The 26997-nt window shown below is 40.8% G+C and overlaps 1 protein-coding gene across 1 annotated transcript in view; it reads left to right on the top strand.

Annotated features, from left to right (window-relative positions):
- The window catches only part of LOC111645882 (Na(+)/H(+) exchange regulatory cofactor NHE-RF2), a 31826-nt gene extending 7283 nt beyond the window's left edge, over nucleotides 1-24543 (top strand). The window contains exons 3-6 of the mRNA XM_023395209.2: nucleotides 14340-14561; nucleotides 20887-21040; nucleotides 21431-21549; nucleotides 21671-24543. Of these exons, the coding sequence (XP_023250977.1) occupies nucleotides 14340-14561; nucleotides 20887-21040; nucleotides 21431-21549; nucleotides 21671-21835 (660 nt within the window). The 3' untranslated portion in view covers nucleotides 21836-24543. The remainder of the gene's footprint in view (nucleotides 1-14339; nucleotides 14562-20886; nucleotides 21041-21430; nucleotides 21550-21670) is intronic.
- The last annotated feature ends 2454 nt before the right edge of the window (nucleotides 24544-26997 follow it).

The raw sequence follows: 26997 nt of genomic DNA, 5'->3' as shown, positions 1-26997 counted from the left end.
TATTTTATGTGTTATACAGTATGTGTTCTGAACTAACACAAGGTACAAGTTTATGTGCGTATTTGTGTATGACTATGAGAGGAACACATATGGGCTCAAGTTAGAGTCGGTAAGATTTTGAGCTTTTAAAGCGACAGTGTCTTTGTGCAACCCCACCACAGATGTAATTGTTGACACATTTTATTCACACTGTCTCTATTTGATTTTGTGCCGCCGTGCTGGCAACAGCCGTGACCAGACACATTATGTTTTTGGGTCCGTCCGTCTCATTCTTGTGAAAGCGATATCTCACGAACGCCTTGAGGGAATTTCATTACATCTGGCACAAACATCCACAGAGACTCAAGGATGAACTGATTAGATTTTGGTCGTCAAAGATCACTGTGACCTCACAAAACACATTTTTGGCTATAACTTAAGAAATCATACACTAATTATTGACACAATTTCACACAAATGTCTGATAGGATAAAATTATGTTTTATATCCAAAAGGTCAAAGGTCTACTTCACTGTGGCATCATAATGTTGAGCAAAAACACTTTTCTGGTCATTATTCAGCACTGTAAGTCAGGAACAGGGGAGATTGTGACCATATTTTACATTTGGTCAGATACTGAATTAGCAACAATAATCTTTGATGCCCACAATGAAACTCTATTGATTGGACAAATCTTCTGTGCTGCTGGGTTGAAGATGTGTGAGAAGCATCCATATTTCAGAATTTGTAGCTTCTTTGCAGCAACATCATATATTTCAGGTACTGTTTACCGTCACGGCTACAGCTTTATTTTGTGATTTTTGTTTTTCTTAATAAATTCACACACTAATACTGTAGATATAGCGAACAGGAACAAAAAAGCTTAACAAAGTCTAGTAAAAGTCTGGACAGAAATGGATGTAAACTGCAACTTGACTGATTAGCGTAGGCATACAACCACAAGGCGGTAATTCTACTTACAAATTCAAATCTTTTCTAGATTTGCACAAACTGTCTCGTGCAGATTCATTTTACAGGTTCACAAATGTTGATTTACATCTACAAACTTTGGAATTATTTGTGGAGATCACTTTACAAGCTCAAAATCTTACTGACCCTAATTTGAGCCCATATTCACACGTGTCAGAGTGACAAAATTCAAAATCCTTCAACAGAAAACTATAAATCCTCATACATTTGCATCTTGAGGATCGATTCATTTTTGAAGTTGTGGATTGTGGCATTTGAGTGAAAGCGATCTGCGTGAGAAAAGCATGGAAAGAGAGGACAGCATTTAAGGGTCAGGGCTTGAGGTCATGGGGTTAGGGCTGAATAAACACAAATAGCAACACTCGTGGATCTCTGAGGAAGAGCAAAAGAACAGAGGTCGTTGGTCAGAACAAACAGAAGGAAAATGCATCTGTTTGGCATTAAACAGTGATTTCTACATTGATATTTAGTCGCCATAATACCGTAAATAAACCCACAACTGCAGCAAACATGTTTTCATGTGTCCCAGTTTTTCTCTATCACTTTGTACATGTTGTAAGACTGTTGTGACAAGATAAACTGCTCATTTCTGCTTTTTTTTTATGTATCAGGCAGATAAAATATGATCATCTCCAGCTATTAGTTTCTAACCATACAAAATGAGATGATGGCTCAGGTCAGGCTCCCCGACACTGGGAGAGTCACATCTCTTGCTTGCCCTGCTCCTTGGCTCGGTGTCTCATTTTGCCTGCGATAATAGGAAAAAGATGTTGCATGTCAGTTCTAATGAAACAGCTTATAGTGCAGGAGTTGTCTGGAGGTAGTCAGCACTTCAGCCTGTGTGATCATCTGTGCACGATTTCTGCCACCCAGATAAATGTGCAGGTTGTTTAATGTTCCTTTGACAAAATAAAGCATTTGGTTATGTAATGTTACTTCAAGGGCTGAACAGCAGCGGTGCAGTGGATGTGGGAGCATGGAAACAATATCTCTTTTTGGCAAAGAGGAGGCATTTCATTTTTTTAAATCTTTATTCAACCTGGCATGCCAACCAGCCAGTTTTCCTATTTGCTTGAAGTGAATATGAATATTTCAGCTTGCTCTTAGAATAAAACTATCTATGTAAGCTCTCAGGTGAATATAAATTTACATAAATTTTATTTTAAGTGACCTTACATTGGCGAGAGGGAGTGTGTGATTCTTTTCCTAACATCTGGAGCTGGTGTTCAAGGCCCCCTCCCCCCTCTGTTGAATACCAACTGCGTTACATCAAGATGCAGGGGTCCAGATTCAGTGTGTCTGTGTCTGTGTGTGTGTGTGTGTGTGTGGGGGGGGGGGGGGGGGGGGGTAATACTAAATTCCTGGAGTAAAAACACAGCCTGTAGGATGTGGAAGGGTCACAACTGGGGAAAGAGGGTGTGTGTGTTGGGGGAATCAAGGAAGAGTGGAATTTAGTAAGGTGGGTAATGTCAGAGAGAACAAGCACAATTGAGTGTATTGTGCTTAACATGTGTACGTGTGTGTGTGTGTGTGCCTGTGTGTTTGAGAGTGAACACAGCTGTGTGTCTCCATTTGTAATCTCCCCATGCAGAGCTGATAATATATTCAAATGTTGCCCTTGTTAAACCAGAAGACATTGGCCTGACTGCCTGTCTTCAGACGCACAAACAAAAATAATTCTTTGACCGCTACAGGAAATGTTTTTGTCACTGTGTCATGGATTAAGTTACAACGCTTACATAATTTGATATGAAATAATAAAGAGCACCGCCTTTTCCATGACCTCAAGTTTCAATCTGGCTTTCATGCAAAGCATAGCACTGAGACTACTCTACTAACATAGACCAATAATCTGCTCCTTGCTAGTGGTACTCTTGAAGAATCGGGCCCTTATTTTATTTGAATTAAGATCTGCATTTTATACAGTACATCTTAATCTTAGTTTGTTTTCTAAGAGACATTTTAGGAGTTGCAGACACTGCTCTTGATTGGTTTACCTGCGGAGTACCTCAAGACCCCATCCAAGGTCCTCTTCTGTTTTCTTGCCAGATAATCATAAAATATCTTTACGTTGCTATGCAGATGACACGCAACTGTATGTATCTGCAAAATCAAGTCCTTCAATACCGTCTGACTGACAGCAAATGTTGAATGTCTAATAACATCCTCCAACTCAATGAAGAAATAACCCTGTTTCATTAAACACATCAGAATTTATTGATAGATTAAATAACCTGGTTCCCTTCATTGAGCCTATAGTGGCAGAAATGTCGGTAATCTTTGATGCTAATCTAATATTCTTAATTGTAATATTGTACTTCAGTCCTGTTTTCATCAACTTCCTATTATTTTGAAAATCTGATTGTTTATATCACTTTAAAGGCATTCATGCTTCATCTTTTCAATAATGAATTATAGTAACTCACCTAATGAATGCTGCAGCCAGACCATTAACAGCAACAAGAAACAGAGATCCCTATATACAGCCCTAATTTTAGCCTCTTTGCACTTTCCAGTTGACTAAAACTGATTTTACTCATTACTTTTAAAGCACTTCACAGTCTGGCTCCAACATATATGTGTGAGCTTTTGAGCCAGTATGTACATTAAATATAAAGGGCTCCAAACTCTGGAACAGCCTTGGTTTTGCTACATCAGTGACCTCCTTTAAATCTGTAATTGATTTTCATAAACTTCTTTCTGTGTCGTCTATTTTTCTAGTTTGCCTTTTTTAATATTTGTAAACCGGTTATAACTTTGTTTTGAAAAGTGCTATGAATGGCTTGAATTTTTCTTATTATTATCACCCAAACCATAATTATGCCGACTATGAAGCTCTAACATTTCTTTAATGAACCACAAATTGTATCTGTAGCAATTAAGACTTGACCCAAATCGTCAGCATTATTTATAGATTGCACTACTTTTGTATAGCTCTTAGTGGGTCAGAATGTGGGAAAACAGACCTGCGATCTCCTGCCATCTTTGAATCATCTGGGACTCATCTCTTACATCCTTTTAAGAGCTCATTAACGCTGGTATTTGATGAGTTTCTCGCAGTTTGGGAAACATACATTTACACTGCTACTCCATCTCCATTTACTTAATCTCATATTTTAACTATCAGTTGTTGGACGTGAGAATGTCAGTGGAGCGTAGGTTGGCTGTAGCCAGGATGAGGATCGATCATTGTGCTGCCTACACAAAAGCATCACCAGAAAATACAAGACAGAGGGAGAAAAGGAGAAAAAAACACTGTAAAAACAAAGATCTTGAGAGGCAGGCAGCAAGAAATTCTTCATTGTTGTGTCTCATCGTTCCGAGAAGTCCTTGAAAGCAGTGACCACAGCTTTGAACCTTGTGTGTTTCTGTTGTTATGTGTTACTGGTTTGACTAGCAAGAAATTCACTCTCAATTTCAGCCTTGCTGTCACAACTGTGCTGTTTCACACAGGTTTTTTTTTTTTTTTACCTACTCCTGACCACTCAGCATGTTCAATCCCTTCACATTTTCACAGTTTGTTTCTGCTCCCTCCTGCACTCACAGCTGTGAGCCAGCACACATTCCCACACAACGAGTGTACACACACACACACACACACTTAAAAGAACACACTCATGTGATTGTTTCTTATGTCTCACTGGCCCCTGCTCTGTTTCGCTGAGCTCACACATCAGCATCTTGGATCAGTTTAATTGCGGCCATGCTTTGCTCTGTTTGTGGGAGCGTAGTAGATGCGATGGGAGAGAGGCTTCATATCCTTATGAATCAACTGGGAGTTCTATAGATGCTTGAGTAACACTTGACAAACGACAAGGGGAGGTTTAGTTTATGTGTGTGAGGTGAGGTTAGTATGTGTTGAAAGTATGAGAGAGGATGTGTGTGGGGTAGCAGGGGACAGGAATCCCCTCTAATTGATTCTTTATGCCTGGGAAAGTAGGAGAAGGAAATGTGCATCTTGCAGACACAAACACACACATACACTCACATGCACAGAGGTACGTAACTCTTTGGCCCGGTGTCATCTGTGAGGCCCCTGCAGAGCATGTTTGTGTCTCTACAATGTCACATGTACAGTACCTCTTCCTCCCTCTAAGGGTTTAAATACACACACATACAGGGCTGCAACCATTTAACTATGATTATTTTCATTGACAATTAATCTGCAGAGAATTTTCTCAATTAACTGGATATTGTTTAGTCTACACATGTTAGAATAGTCCAACATGTTGGACACTGGAATCAGAAACTTTGCCACATTTTTGTAAAAAAAACAAAAAACTTTAATGACTAATCGATTACAAAATCGGTGTTGATACATTTTCTGACTCATCAATTAATCAGCTGTCTTTTTAAGCTCTACTCACATCATCCACACATTTTTTACACATTCAAACACCCTCAAAAAAAACACACAGACCAACAACCACCACCACCGTATACTCCCGAGGGACGAGGGATATCTGCCACACACTGATAACAAGGGTGTGGACCTACACACACACATCACATCACTAATATAAACTGCTGTACAGTCACACATGAAAAACAGATAGATGAAAATAACCAGAGAAGACACACACACATGCACACACATAGCAGCACATAACTGCTGAATATATCAGTATTGCCAGCAGCCCACACAATTTAAATTGACATTTAAATGCAAATCGCCAGAAATGTTGTATTCTGCAGCCTCTTCAGTGCTGCTGCTGAAAACTACATGTGAATGTTTTGCAACACGAGGCACTCAAAGATAAGAGGCGGAGAGAAAGTAAAAGAAAAAGGGTGAAAGGGTTAAAGAATTTGGGCTGAAGGAAGACATGAAATGCCATGACATGGAGGGTGGACAGATGAAATGCAAAACAAACAGGAGCTTAAGGAAGAATGAAGTGTAGAAAGATAGTGAGAGACAGATGGAGAAAATGCATGGGAGGGGTTTAAACCACCTGTTGGTTGGCCTTCTTTCCTCTAGTTTCACTGACATCCTTATGATATGCTCTGACCATGAAAATGAAACAGACACACTTGGATATGTTGAGACACCCGTTATCGTACAGTCAGCTGAAATCGATGAGGGGGAGAGTCTGTTTTGACATAGTCAGTTATCTGGACACTGATACTGAGTATCAGTCTGGCTGGGTTATTTGTCTACATCAATGCTTTTCATGCTTTTTCATCTGCAGTGTCCACAAGCTGCTGTAGCATGAAAAGGGTCCATGACAATGAAATCAGCTCCATACAGCAGTTTCTCGTGGAAACTAAAGCTGTGACATGTACAGTTGATGCTAAAGAACTGGCCTCAAGAATGAATGTGAAATGACACATTTTCATGCATAAACAGGGAAAACAAATGCCAAACATTCTCAGCTTTCAGCTTCTCAAACTGATTGATTTTCTGTGTTTCTTTGTCATATATACTAAATAAACTAAATAACAATTGGGATTTGAACTTAGACAAAACAAGACATTTGAAGACGTCACTTTGTGCTGGGAAGTTGCAATGTGTATTTTTCAAATTTTTTGACCTGATTAATTGAAAGATAATCAGCATTTTCATAAAGACACAACATTACACAAACATACAGTACTGTAAAGTCACTTCAGTGGGAGAGAAGTCAACTTCAGGCTTCTAAGTTAGTTAAAAGTCACAAAAGCCTTTTTAATAGACAAAATAATGCAAGCTAGAATGTAAAAACTAGCTTATTGTGGTACTATTAAGTCTTAAATAATGAGCTGTCAGCTGAGTCTATAAATTCTTATTTTTCCACAGCAAGGACATTTTGGAGTCAAAAAAAACTTTTCCACTCGGAGAAAATTGCTCTGAGGAATAAAAAGGAGAATTTCCCAAATGTGGTCGGTAGAGAAGATTCGACTCATCTTGTGGACTCATTTTGATGGGGTGTGTTGTGTAGATCTTTAGTAACTCCTCACACAGCCTGTTGAGAGACACAGCTGACCTGAGAACTTCCAGAGCCAAGGAATGGCAGCAACAAGGGGACATATTTGTTTGAACTATGTGCGATCAGCAGTAGTACCATCAAAGGACCACACCATGGGGCTTTTGCACATATTCTTCACATTACAGCAGAGCCTTCGGTTCATGTGGGCGACAGCGACTTCTCGTTCTTCAGATGCCAGTAGTTTCAGCCTTTATATTTAATTGCTTTGAGTACAAGCAATGTGTTTGGATCACTTATGAGTTTTCTGATTTTGAATTTTTCTTCCAGCACTGATGTTGAACTTCATAAGGCAGTTTAACCATTGAACCTTCAAGAGTGTAAGGAGTAGGAGTGGTGCAGTGTCGGTTGTGACAAAGGACAAAAACATGTGCAGTGAAATATATATTGATTTTGGCATCTCCAAGGCTCATTGTTTTTAGATCAGAAATGTTGGGCAATTGGGAGAAAAGTATTTGTTTCCGTTGACGTCATAAAGTGACACTATGCTGGAGAGGCAGAGTCTAATTCCTGCAAATTATTCTCATAATAAGTCAAGCTGGGCGCCTTCATGTCCGTCATGATCTCATCTGTGCTAAGTGACAGTTCAGCCTCGAGCTACAACATCCCGTACAATATGTTTGCACTCACAGGGGTTTTGCAGATCATTGCAGCTTCAGCCCTGCAGCTGATACACCAGCTGCAGGCATCTTCAGCAGGTGTTAAATGACAACAAACATCAATATCAGTAGGCTAATAAATGGCTTTTTTGCTGAATGAAAGGACATGGATGTATTTGGATCTAGCTCAGTATCTTAATTTCTTTTCCGTCCATCATTGATTTCTCGCTCTGTGAACTTTCTAGCACAATAGAAAGGCTGCCTCTTTCCATTTGAAGTGGACTGACATTTATAAAGTGATCATTGCAAAGTAGTACTGCTCTTCTTAGAAAAAATAAATATCCCCTGCAGCACAATTCTTGAAAGTTGTGGCCGTGAAATCAAGGCACAACTTCTGCCCTCACAATAATAAACAACACAATACAGACAGTTATGAGGAACTGGAGATCAAGGCACAATGACAGGCCCTCACTCACAAGAAGATAGCGATGTGCAGACTGACTAACACCTATGTATTACCTTCCGACAGAGCCAGGTTAGCTGTTCCCCCCTGATTCCATTCTTTATGCTAAGCTAAGCTAACAGCTGCTGGCATCAGCTACATATTAACCATGCAGACACGAGAGGACACAACGGTGGTATCAATCTTTACATTGACAAGAAAGTGAACCAGATTCATTAGAATGGGGATATTTCCCAAAATGTCAACCTATTCTTTTCATCCACCAAATTGGATTAAATAGCAGGAGTCCAACTTTGAATCTCAAACCTCCACTGACCCAGATTTCTTGTGTAGAGTAAAACTAGTTACTATGATAGATCTGATCGATGTCAACAGTACATTACAGTACCGGACGACAACTTAATCCATGACTAATACATCAGTTTTGCAATCTGTTTTGCACTGTCGCTCTTTGGCTCTTGTCACGTTATCCTTCCCATCTTTCTCTCTCTCTCTCTCTCTCTCTTTCTCTTTCACTTGCTTCTGAGGTATGAGCACAGGAAACACTTAAACAGCAGGTACCGCACGTTTACACACTCACACACACACACACTGCAGCAGAGCAGGGGACTTTGTAAACAGATCGCAGCAGGTCTGTCCTGGTAGAGCAGCACTGGACACACAAAAATATAAACACACACACACACACAGACACACACACACCCACACACACACACACACACACACACACACACACACACAGCTAGCTTTCGTGTCACAGAGCTGTTACGCAACACACCACAACACCAGTGGGAAAAACTGTTGGTTATCGAGTTCTCTGGCCAGTTCTCGTGTTCTCATGTTCTTCTTGTCCTCCACATGCTGTGCATCATCTCCCCCTCTGCCTGCCCTATTTCTCTTTATCTTCTCTCTGTCGTAGCTCATTGTCACTTTTTTTCCTATCCCCCTTTCCTTCATCATCTTTTTAACTAGCCCCGAATCCCTCTCAGTTTTTCTCCAGCTGCCTGTCATTTCCTTTCTCTCTCATTCCCTTCTCACTCCTCTCTCTTTCTCGCTCAGTGTGAGCACCGGCCAGGTCGGCTCTGTTCCTCTCTGATTGAGCAACACTTGAAGCAGCTGCATGTGGGGCACACACATGCACACATGCACATGTACACACTAACCAGAATGTCTAATGCAAAGCAATTTTTCCTGATTTGGTTAAGCCCTGTTAAATAATCCTCATATGGGCTTTGCTCAAACTTTTGAGAAGTTGTAGTCTTTGCATCACAGTGTCACACAGACACAGAACTATGTGCCAGTGGTCAGAAAATAAACATTATATATGTATGTAGTCCGACTGTTTTAAAATTCATGTTGAAGCTGCATCACTTGTCACTGACGAGTACAACTGGCTCCACTGGTTCCACTGCTGTCTCCATGGCAACTGGTTGTCAACCACGACATCAGCTTAAGTCCCATGTGCTTCTGTTGTTTGTACATCGCCAGGACGTCATGCAACGTCAGCAACATTTCCATTCAGAGCTCCATTTTTAAGCCTATGGTTTTCCGTCCCATTCTTGTGAATGCCATATCTCAATATCACCTTGAGGGAATTTCTCTCAAATGCTCACTTGGACTGAAAAATTAACTGATTTGATTTTGGTGGTTAAAGGTCAAAGTCACATCACAGTTTGTTGCCTTTTTGTAGCAAAAAGTCTGCATCCTCACCAGCTGATGATCCTTGGCAGGGTAGAGCTAGTTATCTCCAGCATTATAGTACAGTATTATTTATAAAAGTGCAATTAAAATGTTACTTGATCTAACACGGTGCGTGGATTGTTTGGATCCACACTGTACAAAATCAAACTTAGTTGACAAAAAAGAGACACAATTGCCATGGGTCAGTTGTTACAGGATTACACTTGACTGTATCCTCCAACTTGATTGATCGCATTCATTAGAAATTAGTATTTTCAGCAGTTTTGAACACTTTAAGCTCATGGTAATTTCTTCACAGCACACCCAGCTGGAAAACAGGCTGTCGACTTCTGTAGATTTTTTCCAAGCAGTGAAATAACATTAGCAAACTGGGATACAGTTTTAGGTCATGGAAGAAGGGGCCATGGAACAAAAACTGATGAATGCGCTTTTAGTTTAACTGCAGATTGGATTTTCCTTGAGAAGGGTTTGACATAGTGCTCTCTTGATTGTTTAAACTGCCATCTACTGATTGACTTATCGATTGATTTCCACCAGCTTATATGCTTGTTATAAGATTCTCTTTAACTTTACCCGTTACTTGCATTCAGTAGATGCACACATAATTATAGTGTTTTTGGTCAAGAAATTGTTGTTTATCCACAGTGGTGGGTGTGTTTGCAGTACGCACATGTAACTGTAAATAGTTCATATATATACGCTGGCACAAAACCTGCATACTTTTGACTCTGGGTTCAAAAGAAACTTGACCTTCTGATTTAATAGAATGGGCGTATTAAGTTTACGATAATCCCCTGTGGGAAGCATCCAAGTGAGAGCAATGTTGACGAAACGCTTAACATGCACACATACACACACACACACACACACACTGGATTTTAAGTTTCTTTGTAGTACAACAGCAACACACAAGCACACACACACACACACACACACACACACACGCATAACCAAACACACTTCTCTGTGTTGTGAGCCAACACTGAGCCAATGATCCTTGGCTGTGAAAGGGTTAACAGCGGTCATGATCCATCCATCGCAGTAGGCCACAACTCAATTATTCAACAAGCTGCGATCTAGTTTCATCAGCTGCCAACGCCACTGCCAGCGGTCACAGAGGGAAATATGCATGTTTGTGTGTGAACATATATGCACTTATATTTAACATGTAAATAGGTATGTCTTCATTCTTAGTCATGCACCACAGATCCCCTCCCCCCCCCCCCGACAAGATGCACAGATAAAGCCACCAACATATGCAGACACAGTTACTGCTCCATTTATATAAGGAAATTCTAGTTTCAGTTGATTTTTCTACAACAGGTGCTTTCAAGCATCTTCTGAACTGTATCATCCGACCACATTCAAGATACAATCGGTGCTATCCAAATGTAATTAAAGGGTGGTCCCATCACTAATAAGTAAAACACAACCTGCTGTAATTCTCTGGTTATCTGACATGTATTTTAAAAGTAGGAATGAACAGTGGACCACAGACCAAGTTTTTTTTTGTTATGTCAGCCTTAAATTCTAGTCAAAGCTGCTGCACCTGTAAAAAGCTTCTAACCTTATGTGACAATTCAAGTTGCTCTATAATCAAAAACAATAAAGTGTCATTTCTAATGTAATCAAAATTGTGTAACCCAACCACAGCGTTAAACACCAAGTCTTGTGTGTACTCCGCACTCTCCCCCACATGAACTCACAGAGACTGACTGAAACAAAGGCTGATTGTGGCAGGAAGCTGATGGAATTCATGGGATGGCACTTGTCCCTTTGACTGCACATCCTCTCAGTGTGCCACAGTCAGGACACCGGGGTCAGCACATGTGTGTAGTGTTGGGGCCTCAAACTCCATAATGTTCTGTAGTAGGTATGAAATATTCCATATTGTTTTCCTTTTAGAAAAGCAGTCTGATTTATTGCAGAATTTTCCATGGGAACTTGTTTTGGGCAGTGCCGCAGTTACATGCATGGAGCAAAACATAGATACCGTGTTTTTTTCCTACTGCTCCTCCTCCCATGTGGGACCATATGTGTTTTGAAAAAAATGCCCAATGCTGATAACTGACCACTTTCCTGATGACAAGCTAGTTTGCTGACAAAAAAAAGGGGGGGGGGGCAGTACATCTATTTCTCTCTCCTATCAAAATATTTTTTACAAAAACCAGTTTTCAAGTTTTCAACACCCACAGTTCAAACAAACATGATGACCACACTTCCTTTGATGGCCTCCCGAAGTTGTGTGGTCACTTCAGATCCTCCAAACCTCTCTGGCTGAAATTCTTAAAATCTTTCAAACCACAAGTCTCAATCCATTACAGATTAATTTGTTTTGACACAGAGCAGAGGACGCACGCAGAGTCATGTTGTCGCCCGTCATCACTGACACTCAGACCTGCAACAAACTTTCACAATTAGGCTCATGCAGACCAAATCAAAAGTGACGTAAATGAACACTAACGTCAAGAACACGGAGTTGAAGAGATGGCACAGGCCCCAGGGGATGATTAGTGGGGTGCGGAAAGGCATTGAGAGGCAGTCGGAGGTTAGATTGGCAGACACTTGCGTCTCCCCCACATAATGACTCCCAGCTGTGCTACTCTCACTGTTTATGTTAGAGGAGTTCCACTGAAAACTCTTTTCCTCCCCATCGTCTCTTACTGGAAACTTCCATCATCTTGATTTTTCTGCACCACTCTGCCTCTCTGTTTATCTGTTTATCCGTCTGCTGTATTTCTCCACGTACTCTTCACTCATTCCGTTTCTTTTCTTGAACTCTTTCTCAATCCTCTTGCTGCATCTAATTTTCTATGCCTCCCACGCACTCTCTCCCTCCGTGCTTATTCCCTTCCTCCTCTCCTTCTTTCTGCCATTTTGTTTTTTTGTTTTTTTCTCCTTCGACTAGATCCCAAGATGCTTATACATGTGATTTTATATTAATAAATTTTCTCTCCCTTGGAAGATCCACCCCTGCTGCCCAACCCAGGCACTTCCTCTCCAGTCAGGAAAAGGAGGATCTGGAGGGATTCATGAGAGTTGAACTGCTCTGAATTATTCCGTTGTTACTCCCTCTCTCGCTCTCTCTCCTTCCTTCTCAGGGCAAGCTGCCCAGATCGCTGCTACCCTAAGGAATTCAGTGCCTGAAATGAAATTATATGTTGCCATCTGTGTTATTTTTATATGGTTGAGGGATAGAGTGGGAGGCAGTATTGTGGTGATCGCGGCTCGGTCATGACTTATTTACAATAATCGCACAACAACCTGAAGGGCAGATACAGTTTCTGGAAATTAATGATAAGTCAAAGAAGAGCAGTCCTCTTTGTTTTCTGTCAAGATAAATCATCAGCCATCTTCTCCTATCTAAACACTACACTACCTTTGTATCTCTCTCACCCTGCCCACATACTCCATATGTATTTTTAGCAGGCACATGCTGGACCTTGATGCTAGCTTCACATATGCAGTGGAAACAATAGACCCCTGAGGTTGCGTAACATGATTGCGGATCTGTCATATGCACAGGACATGTGCACCATATTTTTTGGTTCCCCTGCAGGTCACCTAACACCCACTTTACCTGTGTGTTACCTCACGGCTAATATCAGCTGAGGGCACGGAGCTGGCTATGGTCTATCATTGCTCTCACTGCACATTTCTTTTCCCCAAGCATGTAGGTGGTAAATCAGTGTGATCACACTGGAGAGCACAATTATACAGGTTCTATAAATGTCGTCACCGAGGCTGTTAGAACTGTTAGCTATATGCTGCAAATCAACGCTTTCACTCCAGATGTGCTCTATAATAAAACGTTATAAGTTTTCTACGACTGAATGGCAGCACAAAATGAAAACATAGAAGAGAGGGAATCAGGAGCTACTGATGGATGATTTTCAAGTAATAAAAGGTTGTTTTTTTCAAAACTATTTATTACATTCACACTGGATTTTTTTATGATTTGGTAAAATTGTATTCTTCTATAATACAGTAATCATTAGTGCCTTTGAGTGACATCCCACCCACATTTTTTGTATGAAACACTCACCCTGCAGGCTTGAGAGGTGGTTGTTATAAATGACCACAGTGACTCAGCCATGTGTTTTTTCCACCTGTCTCTTAAAATCGTCACATGCTCTGCAGAAAGCAGCATCTCACTCTGACTTGCCCCATCTTTCTACATAGGTAACGCTGCACCGATTAAGATATAGGCTTTTAAGTATCTTGCAATTATTTTTTATACGATTTATCTATATTCCAGTTGTATGTCCCTAGTTTGAATCACAGCTGTCCACTTTAGATAGTAATTTCCTACATAATCAACTTTATAAATGGTAAACTAACTGCATTATGTGAGCGCACTGTTACATTTGTGTTATACTGGTAAAGTTAAGTTTAAATACATATGCAATGACTTCAGTGTTAACGATATTGTATGTTTTTTTAAAGAATAAATATAAACAGACATTTTTATTCAAACTAATCTGAAACGCACAGTTTTGCAGGTGACATGAGATTCTAATGAAGAGCGAAAATGGAATCAGCTTCAATTAAAATCATACTTAGAGGGACAAAGCGAAGCGAAGGGACGAGGATTTCCACATGGCACTTATTAAAGGACAAATACATACTTCTCTCCCTTTCTTCCAGGAGGCTCAGGCTGAAGCTCACACCCAGGCTCAGTCCCAGTCACGGCCCCAGGTCGACCCATCCAACCTCGTCCCACGTCTGTGCCACCTGGTGCGGTCTGAGACGGGTTACGGCTTTAACCTCCACAGTGACCGGTCACGACCCGGACAGTACATCCGCTCCCTGGACCCAGGATCGCCTGCAGACCGGGCCGGGCTCCAGCCACAAGACAGACTCATTGAGGTAGGAAGAAAAAGTCTGGGTGAAGGGTGTGTGGGATCTACAGGGGGTGGATACAAGAAGAGAAACACCTGATGAAGTAATGCAATCTGATACAATAGGCCTGCAGTAAATCCACTTCACTTTATGTTGGCATTGCCACTGAGGTATTACTTCAACTCAACTTTTTTGGCTTGTGGTGTTGTTCTATTGGACTGCATTAAATAGCCATCAATGCTGTACCTGTTATTTTTTCCACTCTGTGTGTGTGTGTGTGTGTGTGTGTGTAGTAGTAGTATATTCATAACTGAATTTAGGGACCGTCTCAAAAGTACATGCTAAATAGCTAAGGGAGCTTTTCAGATTTTTCTCAATAGCTTTCTCCTTTTTATTCCATAGACACTTCAGACCAACTTTATTTTCATCCAGACGTCCTGTCTTTGCATGCCCAACCCCTTCTTTTTAAAATCATGCAATATGACCCAATGAGCTATTATTGCCCTCTATCATATACACTTCACTACATTCATCTGGGCTTCCTCCCTTTATACACACAGCATCCAGTTTTAAAAGATAAACCATGCACTGTTCTATTCCACTATTTATTTCCACCAGAACCATTAGCAGCTACAAAGCTTTAGACTTGTGTTTTCCTAGTTTGAAGGAATTTGTATTCAACTACAAATCATGTTTTATAATTTATTACATTTAGGTACATTGTTAAAACATTATGTTACTGTGTATGTTTTGTTTACAGCTTTCTTGACAATATCTAACTAACTTCTGGTGCAAGCACTACCACTTGGAGGTAAAAATCCAAACACAGATATTTTTATGACATAAACCAATACAGATATAGATAGTAGCTCTGTGTTACACCCCTAATATGTATGTGTGTGGGTGGTGGAGCAGTTAGCAGTGTTTCTTATGTGTGTGCTTAATGATTAAGGAGGTGAGGAGGAGACTCCACAGGCTTCATTTGGTAAACTAGAGGGAGTTCAAGTAGAAGAGCATAAGAGCACAAGATAGTGAGTATTATGTGAATGTTTTCTTGCATGTGTGAACTTGATTGACACAGCAGGAATGAGGAGGATCGTGACAACTAATACACACACTAATGAGGTGATTATTGATTGATGATACTGGGTTATTTTGGTGTATATATATATATATCTTCAGTGCATTATGATTGACTGGGTGTGAGAACATCCCATGAGAGGCCTCTTGTAACCCCTCATGTTCCCACTTTGGAGAATTATGCTTTTTCTGTAGCTTTGTAGGTGTGTTTGTTCTGTATCAGCATGTCGCTGTGTGCCTACACGCCTGATTTTGCTCATGTGCCCACGTTTCCACACAGCCATCCAATCCATTTCCCCCATATAAATCTATATGCATTCTTAGATGTGCCTCTCTAGAGTATTTACTCCATAATACACCAACACACAACACTGCTAAATGCTATTGGGTGTTTGCAGAACACCTGAATGCATCAGCTTGTTGGAAACTAAATCCAAACAACAACACAAATAAAGATCAATTATGTGTGTATGTTTTCTAAAAATAACAAGTGTAGTTTTTGAAAAATTGGACTAAGGCTACAGAAAAGTTACTAAGTTTACACCGTTTTTTTGCACTGATCAAATACAGATATGACCCCATCTTCTTGTCACAGCCGTAATTAAAATGGCAGAAGTCACACGTGTGTCTGCTGTCAGGCCCCTGTTTCTAACGATAACAGGACCTGGAGTCTGGACTCAATCTCTACTGTGTGACAGACTGGAGAGAGAGAGAGAGGAGAGGCCAGTCACAGGGGAAAATCGGTTATAAATCAGTGTGATCGCAGGGGCTAATGTGGGAGAGACATGGGGGGAGGAGGGAGGGGGAAGGGAGTGTGTGTATATGTATGTCTCTTCCTATAAAAAACAGAGAAATGGAGACAGGCAAAGTGTGTTGGATGAGAGAGAAAGAAAGCAACAGAGTGAAGATGCAGGGGCAAAAGGAAAAGGGAGAGTTTGAAGTTTCACAGTCACATAAAAGTTAAAGGCCATTGATTCAAATCTCTGAAACGGTTGAGAAGGCGGGTGACAAAGAGCATGGGTGGTAGGTCAGCTTTCCTCTGGTTTATGAAAAATACACGCTGGCAGTAACGTCATCATCTTCATGAGCTGTGTACACACACAGCATTCACCCCTTCATTCCCATGACCTTTGCCCTCACTGGCTGTACATCAGGGTTCAGACCAGGCTCCAGAGCAAGCCAAACAACTTTTACATTTATTCATTTGGCAGATGCTTTTATCCAAAGCGAACTACAAGCGAGGAGCATCACTGAAGCTTCAAAGCAGTAGGAAACCTTGGTGTAGGTACTAAACACTACAAATACATTGATCAAGGAGATCAATTAAAGACGTTCATCAAAAGTGCATAGTAAGTGCCAGTAAGGGTGTTAGAGGTGTTAGGAGAGGAGGTGCAGGAGTCTTCAAGAGATTTTTGAAGGGAGGTATGCCCATTAAGGTCTGATAGAAAGGTTAGACAGGGTTCATTTAGGATCCCACAAAAAAATGGAAAATGGAAACCAGGAACATACTGGTGATTTTACATGTTTCAGATGATTGTCCAACAGTCAAGTGAATACAGAACACATCAAAGGAATAACTTGACATTTTGGGAAATTTAATTATTCACATTTTTGTCAAGAGTCAAAGTCTCACTCTCCTGTGTGTAAGGTAAATACATAGCCGGTTAGCTTAGCTTAGCACAAGTGATGACAAATTATTGAATCTTTTAAATAAATACATAAAAATTCCTAAGTGCAGCTTCTCCAAACTGAGGATTTGCTGCTTTTATGTGTTTTATGTCACTGAAAATAAACTTTTATAAACAGTTTACAGACCAAATGACTAATGGATTAATCAGATTCATCTATAAAGAAAACAACAGTTTCAACCCTAGTTTTGTTGTTCCTGATCAACATAATGTGGGTGAGTTTAAAGATATTTCAACTGTGGCACTGCTATGTATTATTTATGTATTAAGTCGCTGTATTTATTCCTGTTTAATCCCTTTTGTTTTATGTGTGAAAAAGAAACATGTTAAGTGTTTGTGTAAAACTCTGGACTGTTTTTCTGTCTTATCTTTCATTTCCTGTGGGATACTATAAGGTATACTTGATGAAATTTGAAGTGTTCTGGTTTCATGCCAGCTTAATAACTCAGTGTATTAGTTTTGTTTGGACTGAAAAATCTGAACCACGGTTGACTTAGTTGGCTGTGTGTGTGTGTGTGTGTGTGTGTGTGTGTGTGTGTGTGTGTGTGTTTGTGTGTGTGTGTGTGTGTGTTTGCTGATAATTGCAACCATCTCTGACCATGCGTCAGGACAGCGCTTGTGTTATTTGTCAGCAGCTTGTTAGAGAGGTGAACAACCATTACAGATCCCTCTCTCTCTCTCTCTCTCTCTCTCTCTCTCTCTCTCTCTCTCTATCTCGCTAGCTGTCTCTCGCCGTCCTTTTCTCTCACCACGCCCCATTAGACTGGAGGTGTATCAGCAGATGATGAGAGCTCAGCTTTCTGCCAATGTCTGGCACAAGCACTGACACCAGTGAACGCCTCATCAGCCTCTCTGCTCTGTCTGAGCTCAACCGTGCGTACGCCGAACCCCAAGCATCACGATAGTGTGACATCAAAGACCATAAAAAACTTGTACCACACTTACTTTCCCTATTGTACCCACATACACACCTAATGGGGTTCACGATACCCCACAAATCAGCCCCACAGGAATTTGACACCAGTTCACTCACATCACAAAACAACAGCACACACACTCAATCCTGCACTGTTGTCTTTTCCACAGAACTCTCTGTGTTATATATTTCAAGCATATGACACTGCAGACAACTTTACAAAATCAAGCAAGCAGTGTGACATTTTTAGCTTTTCAGAAAATGTCTTGACAGATGGAGTGTCATGATAGTTGTTATACAGGCATGCATGGGTCCCAGATGATGAATCCTACTGACTTTGGTGATCTTCTGACTTTTCCTCTATCGCCACCATGAGGCTTACATTTGTAGTTTGGAGTGAAAAAGTCTCGAAAAATGTTGGATGGATTGCAATAACGGTTGGTATATGCATTCGTGTCCTATCTCAGGATGAGTTGTAGTCACTTGGCGATACCTTAGCTTCTCCTCTGGAGCAACTATTTGATCACAATTCCAGTTGGGCCAATACTTCATGACTTGAAAGTTTCCGACTGTATGACGGAGATTAAAAACCATCAAAACACGGCCAAAGCATAGCTGACCTTTGCTGAGAAGTCACCATGTGCCATTCACTCTTTCCACAGGATTAACATGGCAGCTATTCTGGGAACATTAAATTTCGGCTAATTTGTGTACCAAAATCAAATTAATTCCAGCCAACAAATAGGCCATACAGTTGCTGAATCATACTTTGTTTTAACTGGAACAGTTTGTACAATATCCTGGAGTTTCAAAAGGAAAGTGTTCAGCATGTAAATCACTCGTCAAGGTCTATGTTACTACCACTGGGCTCTCCATATTAGACAGATGTCTAAAAGTGAGATTTTTGTCTGTCTTTTTGTGAAGCTAAACTGGAGCGCAAAGAGTTCAAAGTCGCACACATCTGATGCGTCATATTCACAGATGTGCACATGCTTTTGATACTATTTGTTTTGATCAAGCTCAGGTTAGTCTGTAGCTGCCTCCACACACACACACACACACACACACACACACACACACACACACACACACACACAAACCACATCAAAAATGTGCCATCAGACCTCAGGTGGCTGGATGCTCCATGACTTTGATGAGACAGGCACTAAAACACACGCACACACACTCTAGTATCAAGGGGTTCCCTGAGGAATAATCCCATGAGAAATAAGCTCCTGTACTGTTCCTACAGCATGTATTAATTAGCCCAGTGGGCAGAAAACAGAGTGTATTGTCTTGTGTGGGATGGACTGTAAATGAAGGGCTGTGAAACATGACACAACACCTGTTGTTTGGCCAAATACAAAGATGTTTGTTCTCGCTGTATCAAACTGTCTGTCTGTTCCTGGCTGACTGACTGATGATATGTCTGTCTGTCAGAGGAGAGGAGAGGAGAGGAGATGAGAGGAGAGGAGAGGTTCACATTTTCCATCTGTTGATCCCACACTTTCTTCATGTTTCTTCCATTTCATTTACATGTTGTCTTCCTTCCACTCTCCCTGAAAGTCCTGTAAAGTCTCTTGCACCTACTTTCCTACCGTCCTATTTCCTACACTTATTTCACCCCCGTTTTCCTCACCCACAAATGAGGGCAAGAGCAAACTTTAAGAGTTTGCGCGTTCCATCCTCCTCCTCTGCTTCGCTCCATCCCTTCCCGTCATAAGCAGTGAATTTTAAACAATTTCCTCCTCAGGACTCTGACACCTGAAACCCCCACTATAGCCGGAGCCCAGGAGAGCCATCAATAATTGATTGTGTACCAACACTAACTTGGCGTGGTGCGAAGCTGCCTGCATCAGAGAAGCCAAGGTCTACACAAAACTGTTAAAACGCAGGCCTCCGAATGCATGCAGCATCTAGATAAGACCAAACAATAACAGGCTATTGTGTTTTGCCAGCTAGGTGTAGAGGCAAAGGCAATACTGTCAAATAGATGTTCAGTCACATGCACACGTTCATTATGTCCCTTTGTTTAGCTGTTTCTGTTCCCATAACTGACTGTACAAAGTACCTAAGAGAAGTCTTCTATCATTGCGGTTCGTTGTATCTTCAGGCTTCATATTGCTCCGTTGCAAGAACTCATAATTCATAGCAAGAGTTTGAGGAACATTGTGTGGAGTGGTTCAGGCGCTCTGAGAGACATGTTGAATAGTCCCATAATCAGTATGTTGATGTATGGCTCCCCCTACTGTGCGCACAGGCTCTCAGCATTGTATACAGTATGTCAACGAAAATACAGTGACAGGACACAGGTTCTGTCAGGTGCTATATTCAAAATAAAGTGAATATATATAGGTTCACTGATCTGGAGATATTTGCTTGTTTATAACTTTAATTTATAAATCCAGGTGAACTGGGACCCAATAAGAGGTAGTGTGGATCAGCACTGGTCTACCATGCCCATATGTTTCCATATTGTCCTTATATTCAGCCTTTGTGGGAGAAAGTGAATCAACGTTTAATGTAAATTATACTGTTGATGCTTTGTTTCTCTTTCTGTGTTTTAGAGATATGCCAAATCATAAATGTGATTTTCTCAGTTTTCCCTTTTTAATAAATTTGCAAAAAATGGAACACTTTCTGAATGCTCTGAATCTGTGTTCTCCAGGTCAATGGCGTGAACATCGAGGGCATGAGGCATGCGGAGGTGGTGGCCTTCATAAAGAAAGGGGGAGATGAGACGTGGCTGCTGGTGGTGGATCCAGACACAGACGAACACTTCAAGAGGAGGGGGGTTATCCCCACAGTCGGTCATCTCAAAGGTAGGACTGCACTACCTAAAAAGGCTATGTGTTGCACAAAAATCTGAATTTCCAGGATGTCCCATTATTGAATATGTTGTTATTATCAAGCAATTGCAGGTATTTTATTGTGTTGAGTTCTGACCAAATCCATGATCCATAATTTTCTAAAAAGTTTCCTGCAAGAAAAATGTTTTTTGTGCAAATTATTGGAGCCAAAATTCTGTTATCTGTTATTCAGTTTCTCTTATGTTTAGTACTAAATGACATACTGTAGTCTTTTCTGGGAAACTACAAGACAGAAACTACAGACACATAAAATAAAGTGTTACCAGTTTGTTTAAGCTGCATATAGTGAGAGGAAAAAATCACGCTTGATACAAGTGATACATTGTTTGATTGTTTTCAAAGACTATGATGGTCCATCCATATCCAACGGCTCCCCCAGCCCTCAGATCAATGGTAGCTCCACCACACAGTCCATCAGGTCCACGCGCTCCGACCTCAGCAGCCAGGGCAACAGCACACAGGTGGGTGTGGGCATTCATGTGTGATGCTGTGTTTGGTGCTCTGCGCGAAAAGCCGGTTCTCTCATCCCTTCTCACTCTGTCTCTGTCTCCTTCTCCGATAATCTCTCTATCTCCGGTCTAGCTGGCGGACGATGAGGGCGGCAGGCTGTCGGACCCGTTTGCTGAGATGGGCCTGACTCTCAGCGCCACGGCAGCAGAAGAAAAGATGAAGGTCCATGCCAAAGAAAAGAGGAAGGCACCACAGATGGACTGGATGAAGAAATACGAACTCTTCAGCAATTTCTGAGACATCCCCCTCCAAGGACACTTCAGAGACCAAAGGACAGAGCTGTCTGCAGCCGTCTGCGTGGAGGAGTTTGCGTTGTGGGAGAACGTCCCTCTTTTTACACAGATCAGGTTTTTTTCTTAGAGAAAGAACTAAGATGACTCAATGCAATAGAAGATCATTTGTTCCTGGAATACAAAGTGACAAAAGGTTAAAGTTGTCCAATGGATTGTACTTTTTCAGCCACTTCAGAGAATCTTTAACAGCTACTTTTCCCTCATCAAAGTACAATAAAGTTTTGACTGACTGCAGGCACTGTTGCTAAAATCACACTGTTAAGAGGTAGGATCATCTTTAAAAGCTTCACAGACATGTACTTGTATCAGATGGAAGCATTGCAGACAAGTTTTTGCAAATTTGCCTAAATCCCCATCACTTTCTCTCTACTTAAATCACCCCAACCACTCTATTGTTGACTTAGACTTAAATGGGGGTTATTTTTATACTTAAAAGGTATAAACAACTATTAATACACAGTATCCCATCACCATGGGCTGCATTTTAAAAAGTTTTATGGACACTGTGACATTAATGATTGTGGACATTGTGGGAGTTTTGGCCCATCAGTCAGAGGAAGCCCAAACTTGGCAGAAGATCACTGTGAACGAGCTGAGACCCTCCACCTCCAGCCCACTGGGATGTTTGATGATAACCACTGACAGAGACAAGGACTGGCTGTGTGTACTGGTTATGTATAATGTATGCTACATGTATTTGTACTTTGACATTGAGATAATTGAGCGATCGTCAGCTTAAGCCCACATACGCACCTGCTGAACTGCTTTTAGATCAGCCCTGTTTATACTACGTGTATCACCACTAACCTCTTTTCCCAGATTATGCTCTGGTGCACACGTGAACAAAGGGAAGCACCACTAACATTACATGTGTTGATAAAGTAAATAATGGAAACTGGAACCGAGGACAGAGGAATACCAAAGTTTTTCAGGGCAAGCGGCATCATGAACAAGTTTTGCGTTGTAGAGAGCTTGATGTGCACAGCAGGGGGCAAACTTACACCACAAATAGAGACCTCTTTTGGCTTAGACTAAACAGAGTAGATGTTTGTCCAGATGTCAGTCATCATCTCACAATGTCCCTGAAAGAGAAGATCATTCAGGTGGAGGAAGGAAACTCAAGATAGTTTGAAGATTTATTCCCAGTGGTATTACTGCAGGAAAGGATAACTGAGAAGTTATCACTCAGATGTAACGTGAAGGACACTTTTTCTTTTATGTAGTTAGTATGTTATATTTACACTTTTAACTGTGATATGAAAGCAAGCTGAGAAATGTGAAGGCAGACGGCTGGGATGATTTCCAACCAGCTGTGGAAGGAATATTTAAAGGCTGGCCAGGCAGCCAACTATTAATGAATCAGTATTAGAGATTGTACAGACTACAGCTAAGTCTTCATGAAGGAATAACTCCAGAATATTAAACTGAATAAATTTTAAAGGGATTTTCTCAGAACAAGTTAGTCAAGTAAGTGTGTCATCTTGCTTCATCGGTGGTTTCAAAGCTTTCAGTCGATTAAATTTAAGGTGAAAGGATGAAATGATGATGTTTCATTGATGGGTGAAACTGTCCTGCAGGCACATTTCAGTTCAAAGGGATAGTTAAAGTTTTGGGAAATACACATGTTCACTGTGCAAGTTAACCAAATCCTCTGCCAGCACCTCTAATCATCACCTTTTCTTTAGTTTGTGCAAAAAAAAAAACTTCAATTTGCCCTTTATGTGGAGGAATAATGTGACAGACTATTTCTTAGCTAAGTGCATTAACTTTCTGTAGTCCTATAGCTGAAAGAAATTAAACAGCAAATTGTAATTTTGTACTCAACAGCTTTTGTACAGATTAAACAAATAACATGTAACATGTTAATTATGAGCTTCCCTGTTTCCAGTCTTTGTGCTAAGCTAAGCTAACCCTCTGATCGCAGTATAGCTTCGTATTTACCGCACAGAAGTGAGAGCAGTGTGGATTTTCCCATGTAATGAATATGCGTATTTGCCAAAATGTCAGACCATTCCTTTAATTAAATAAGGGGCAGGAAAGAAAGTGGGGTTAAGGTTCAAAAGTGCAACTAGCATCAGGTGCAACATGAGCAGTGCGCGTGTGTGTGTGTGTGTGTGTGTGTGTGTGTGTGTGTGTTAGCATGTTATGGGGTGGAGCGAGTGTAGGACGCACAGAGTGAGGTCAGAGATGCTCTGGAGGATCTAGTGAAAGAGACTGTGGGAGCCATGGAGCTTACTGAGGATTATTACACACATACAGGGACAGCTGTCATACACATGCTCACGCACATTTGCAGCACAATGTGCGTGAGCATGTGTGTGCAGATAGAGAAGATATCCACGCCGCAACCCATGCAATGTTAATGTATTACAACAAGTGGGACTACAAGTTGGAGAAATGTCAGTCATTTATGTGGAAAACCTTTTTTTTTGGTTCCAATTTCACACCCTTGGTTTAACTTCACACAGCCCACGCTAAAAGTAGTGTCTTGACTCATCTCTGAAAATCAGTCTGTGTGTGCATTTGGGTTCACTCTGTATGTTGTCACAGTCACAGAAAAACACATGTATATACAGTAAAAACATACAGTATATATGGCAGGTTGCATTTTTTTTCAATAAAGTGTGACAATTGCGTTTTTGAATATATTAATTTGATGTTGTCATCCCTCATACCCTCTCTATTCTGTCCTTGTGAGTCTTGAGCACTCGTGATTTTTTTCCCCATCACTCTCGTCTCTCTCAGACGGAGTTCAGCACTTTGTTTTGAACCTCTTTAAAAAAAAACTGAAACAGCGAGTGATCTCTTTCTCTCACATTCCTCATTTTTATTGGTCTCGTTTGCTCCTGTTTCCTCTCTCTCTCCCCTTCAACCCTCGCCCGCTCTGTGTCTCTCTGGCTGAGGATTATGCTGGCGTACAGTTTCAGCCTGTTCTCAGAGTCCTCCACCAGCCAGCTGCTGTGAGCTTTTCAGGCCACGCAAAGGTTAAACAGAGGTCAAAACTGGCATGTTTGTGTGTGAATCTGTGTGTGAAGGGGGTTAGGGAAGTGTATGTCTATGCTTTTACAGTTCGGTACTGTATCTCCATTGTCTGACACAGCCTGTGGTTAACAGTTTGTGGTTGAATTTTATCTGCATCTACAGCCAATCTGATATGTTAATTCTTAGATAGACGGTGGTGGGAGAAGCACTCAGATCTTTTAATAAAGTAAAAGTTCAGAGGTCACAAGTAAAAGTCTGTTGAACAGAAAAGTGGTCCATTTTATTATATATGATATTAATTTAATGTTTAATACTGATGCTTTAATGTGTAAGCAGCATTTTACTGTTGTAGTTAGTTGAGGCAGAGCTACACTACACTACGTAGTTTAGTCAGACCCAAACAAAGGGTGAAAACATAAAGCTCTAGAAATGATCAACAGAATAAACTTAGTTTTGCTACACTCATATATATTCATCATTTGTACTTTTCACTCATCTTAACTGTATTTGGGAAATATTGGATAATTTTTTATCTCTTTTGGCTTCGAACACTGAAACCAACTGAGAAGTTTAGAGGGGAAATCTCTCAACAACTTACAATGGTGGAAAGCAACTAAGTACATTTACTTGCAGTATTGCGGTATTGTACATTTTTTAAACTAACTGCAGATTAGGATTAATAATAAAAAATCTGATCAATAAAAAAATGATCATGTATTATTACAGGTTAAGATGAGACCTTATTAGTCCACAAGCTTCCAGTAGTATTTAAGGAAATAAAAATTAGCTCTACCTTTACCAGCTGCACAATTAAAGTTATGTACACATTAATGAATCAGTAAGTATAATCCACTAACATAATATACAATAGTTTGAAATGGGTCATTCTGCACAATGAGTACTTTTACTTTTGGTACTTTATATTTTGATACTATGGCTTTTGTGTTTATTCATAATTTTTAACCCAGGACCTTCTTTAGTTGCGTTTCTACACTGTGTTGTAGCTACTTTCACTTGAGTAAATTATTTGAGTACTTCTTCCACCAGTGACTCATAGTTATCCAAAACAGTCCAAAAATGGAAAACTACAATAGAACAACAACTTAGAAAGACAGACCAAACAAAAAAACAAAAAAAAAACATCACAATCAAAATACTGTCTGTCCACTAGGTGGCACACCACCAGCATTTAGCATCCAGGAAGTAGGCCAAATCTTGATAGCATGAGGCTGTGGGTACATCCAGTGCCCTACCTGATCTTTGTCGAAATGTAATGCCACACATGGGCAAATTATCAAGCTCCCTGGAGGTTATAGCAAGGCCGAGTAGTGACGCCAGCACATCAAAGGATGGGCCCAGTTCAAAGCAGCCTGCAATTTCAGAGCAGTAAAAGCAAGAGAACAGAAGCAGAGAATAGAGCCACAGGTGGGCACTTTCTGTTTAGCCTGTTTCAGTCAATGCAGGCATTTCTACTTACTATTGATGATAGATGATTGCTTGTCACGCACCCTAGGTTTCTGTTCTCTTGCAGCCTCCTGGACTTTAATTTAACTTTTCAGTATAAACAATTTTTCACCTCAGTTTTCACCTGTGTTTTTTCAGCCTTGCATTTATTCTTTTTTTTTTTTTTGTCTCTTGTTCCTTCCTCTGTCCTCCAACCCTGTTCAGAATCCCACATCCCCACCACCATCCCACCCAAGTTAGAGTGCCACCCAATGAACAGTGCCAGGGCTGCCCGGGATGCAGCGGTGCCCACAAGGAGAGAGAGAAACCAGAGACTGACAGGGAGGGGTAGAGAAAGAGAGAGAGAGAGAGAGATGGAGAAGGGGGGGGTTCCGTCCCTATGGCAACTGTGTGTTTTTTGTTAGTGCTCGTGAGTCAGACAAGCAGTGACTCACAGTCAGGAGGAAACACACACACACACACAGTCACATTCATACTCACACTCCCACTCACTCGAAGGGAAGCCAAATAAGGACAGCTACACCAACAAGAACAGAGAGGGAGAGCGAGAGGGCAGGAAAAAAGAAAAGAGAGGGGAATGAGTTTGAGAATTTGTACAAACCCAGAAAAATCAAAACAGAAACAAACAAAAGGAAAAGCAAGAAAGAGGAGAGGAGCGAA

Source organism: Seriola lalandi, unplaced genomic scaffold (genome assembly GCF_002814215.2).
Source record: "Seriola lalandi dorsalis isolate HSWRI2012SDOR001 ecotype SW California unplaced genomic scaffold, Sedor1 jcf7180002054958, whole genome shotgun sequence".
NCBI classification, from domain to species: Eukaryota; Metazoa; Chordata; class Actinopteri; order Carangiformes; family Carangidae; genus Seriola; species Seriola lalandi.
Note: the sequence above shows the minus strand (reverse complement) of the source record. Positions and strands in the feature narration are given on the sequence as shown.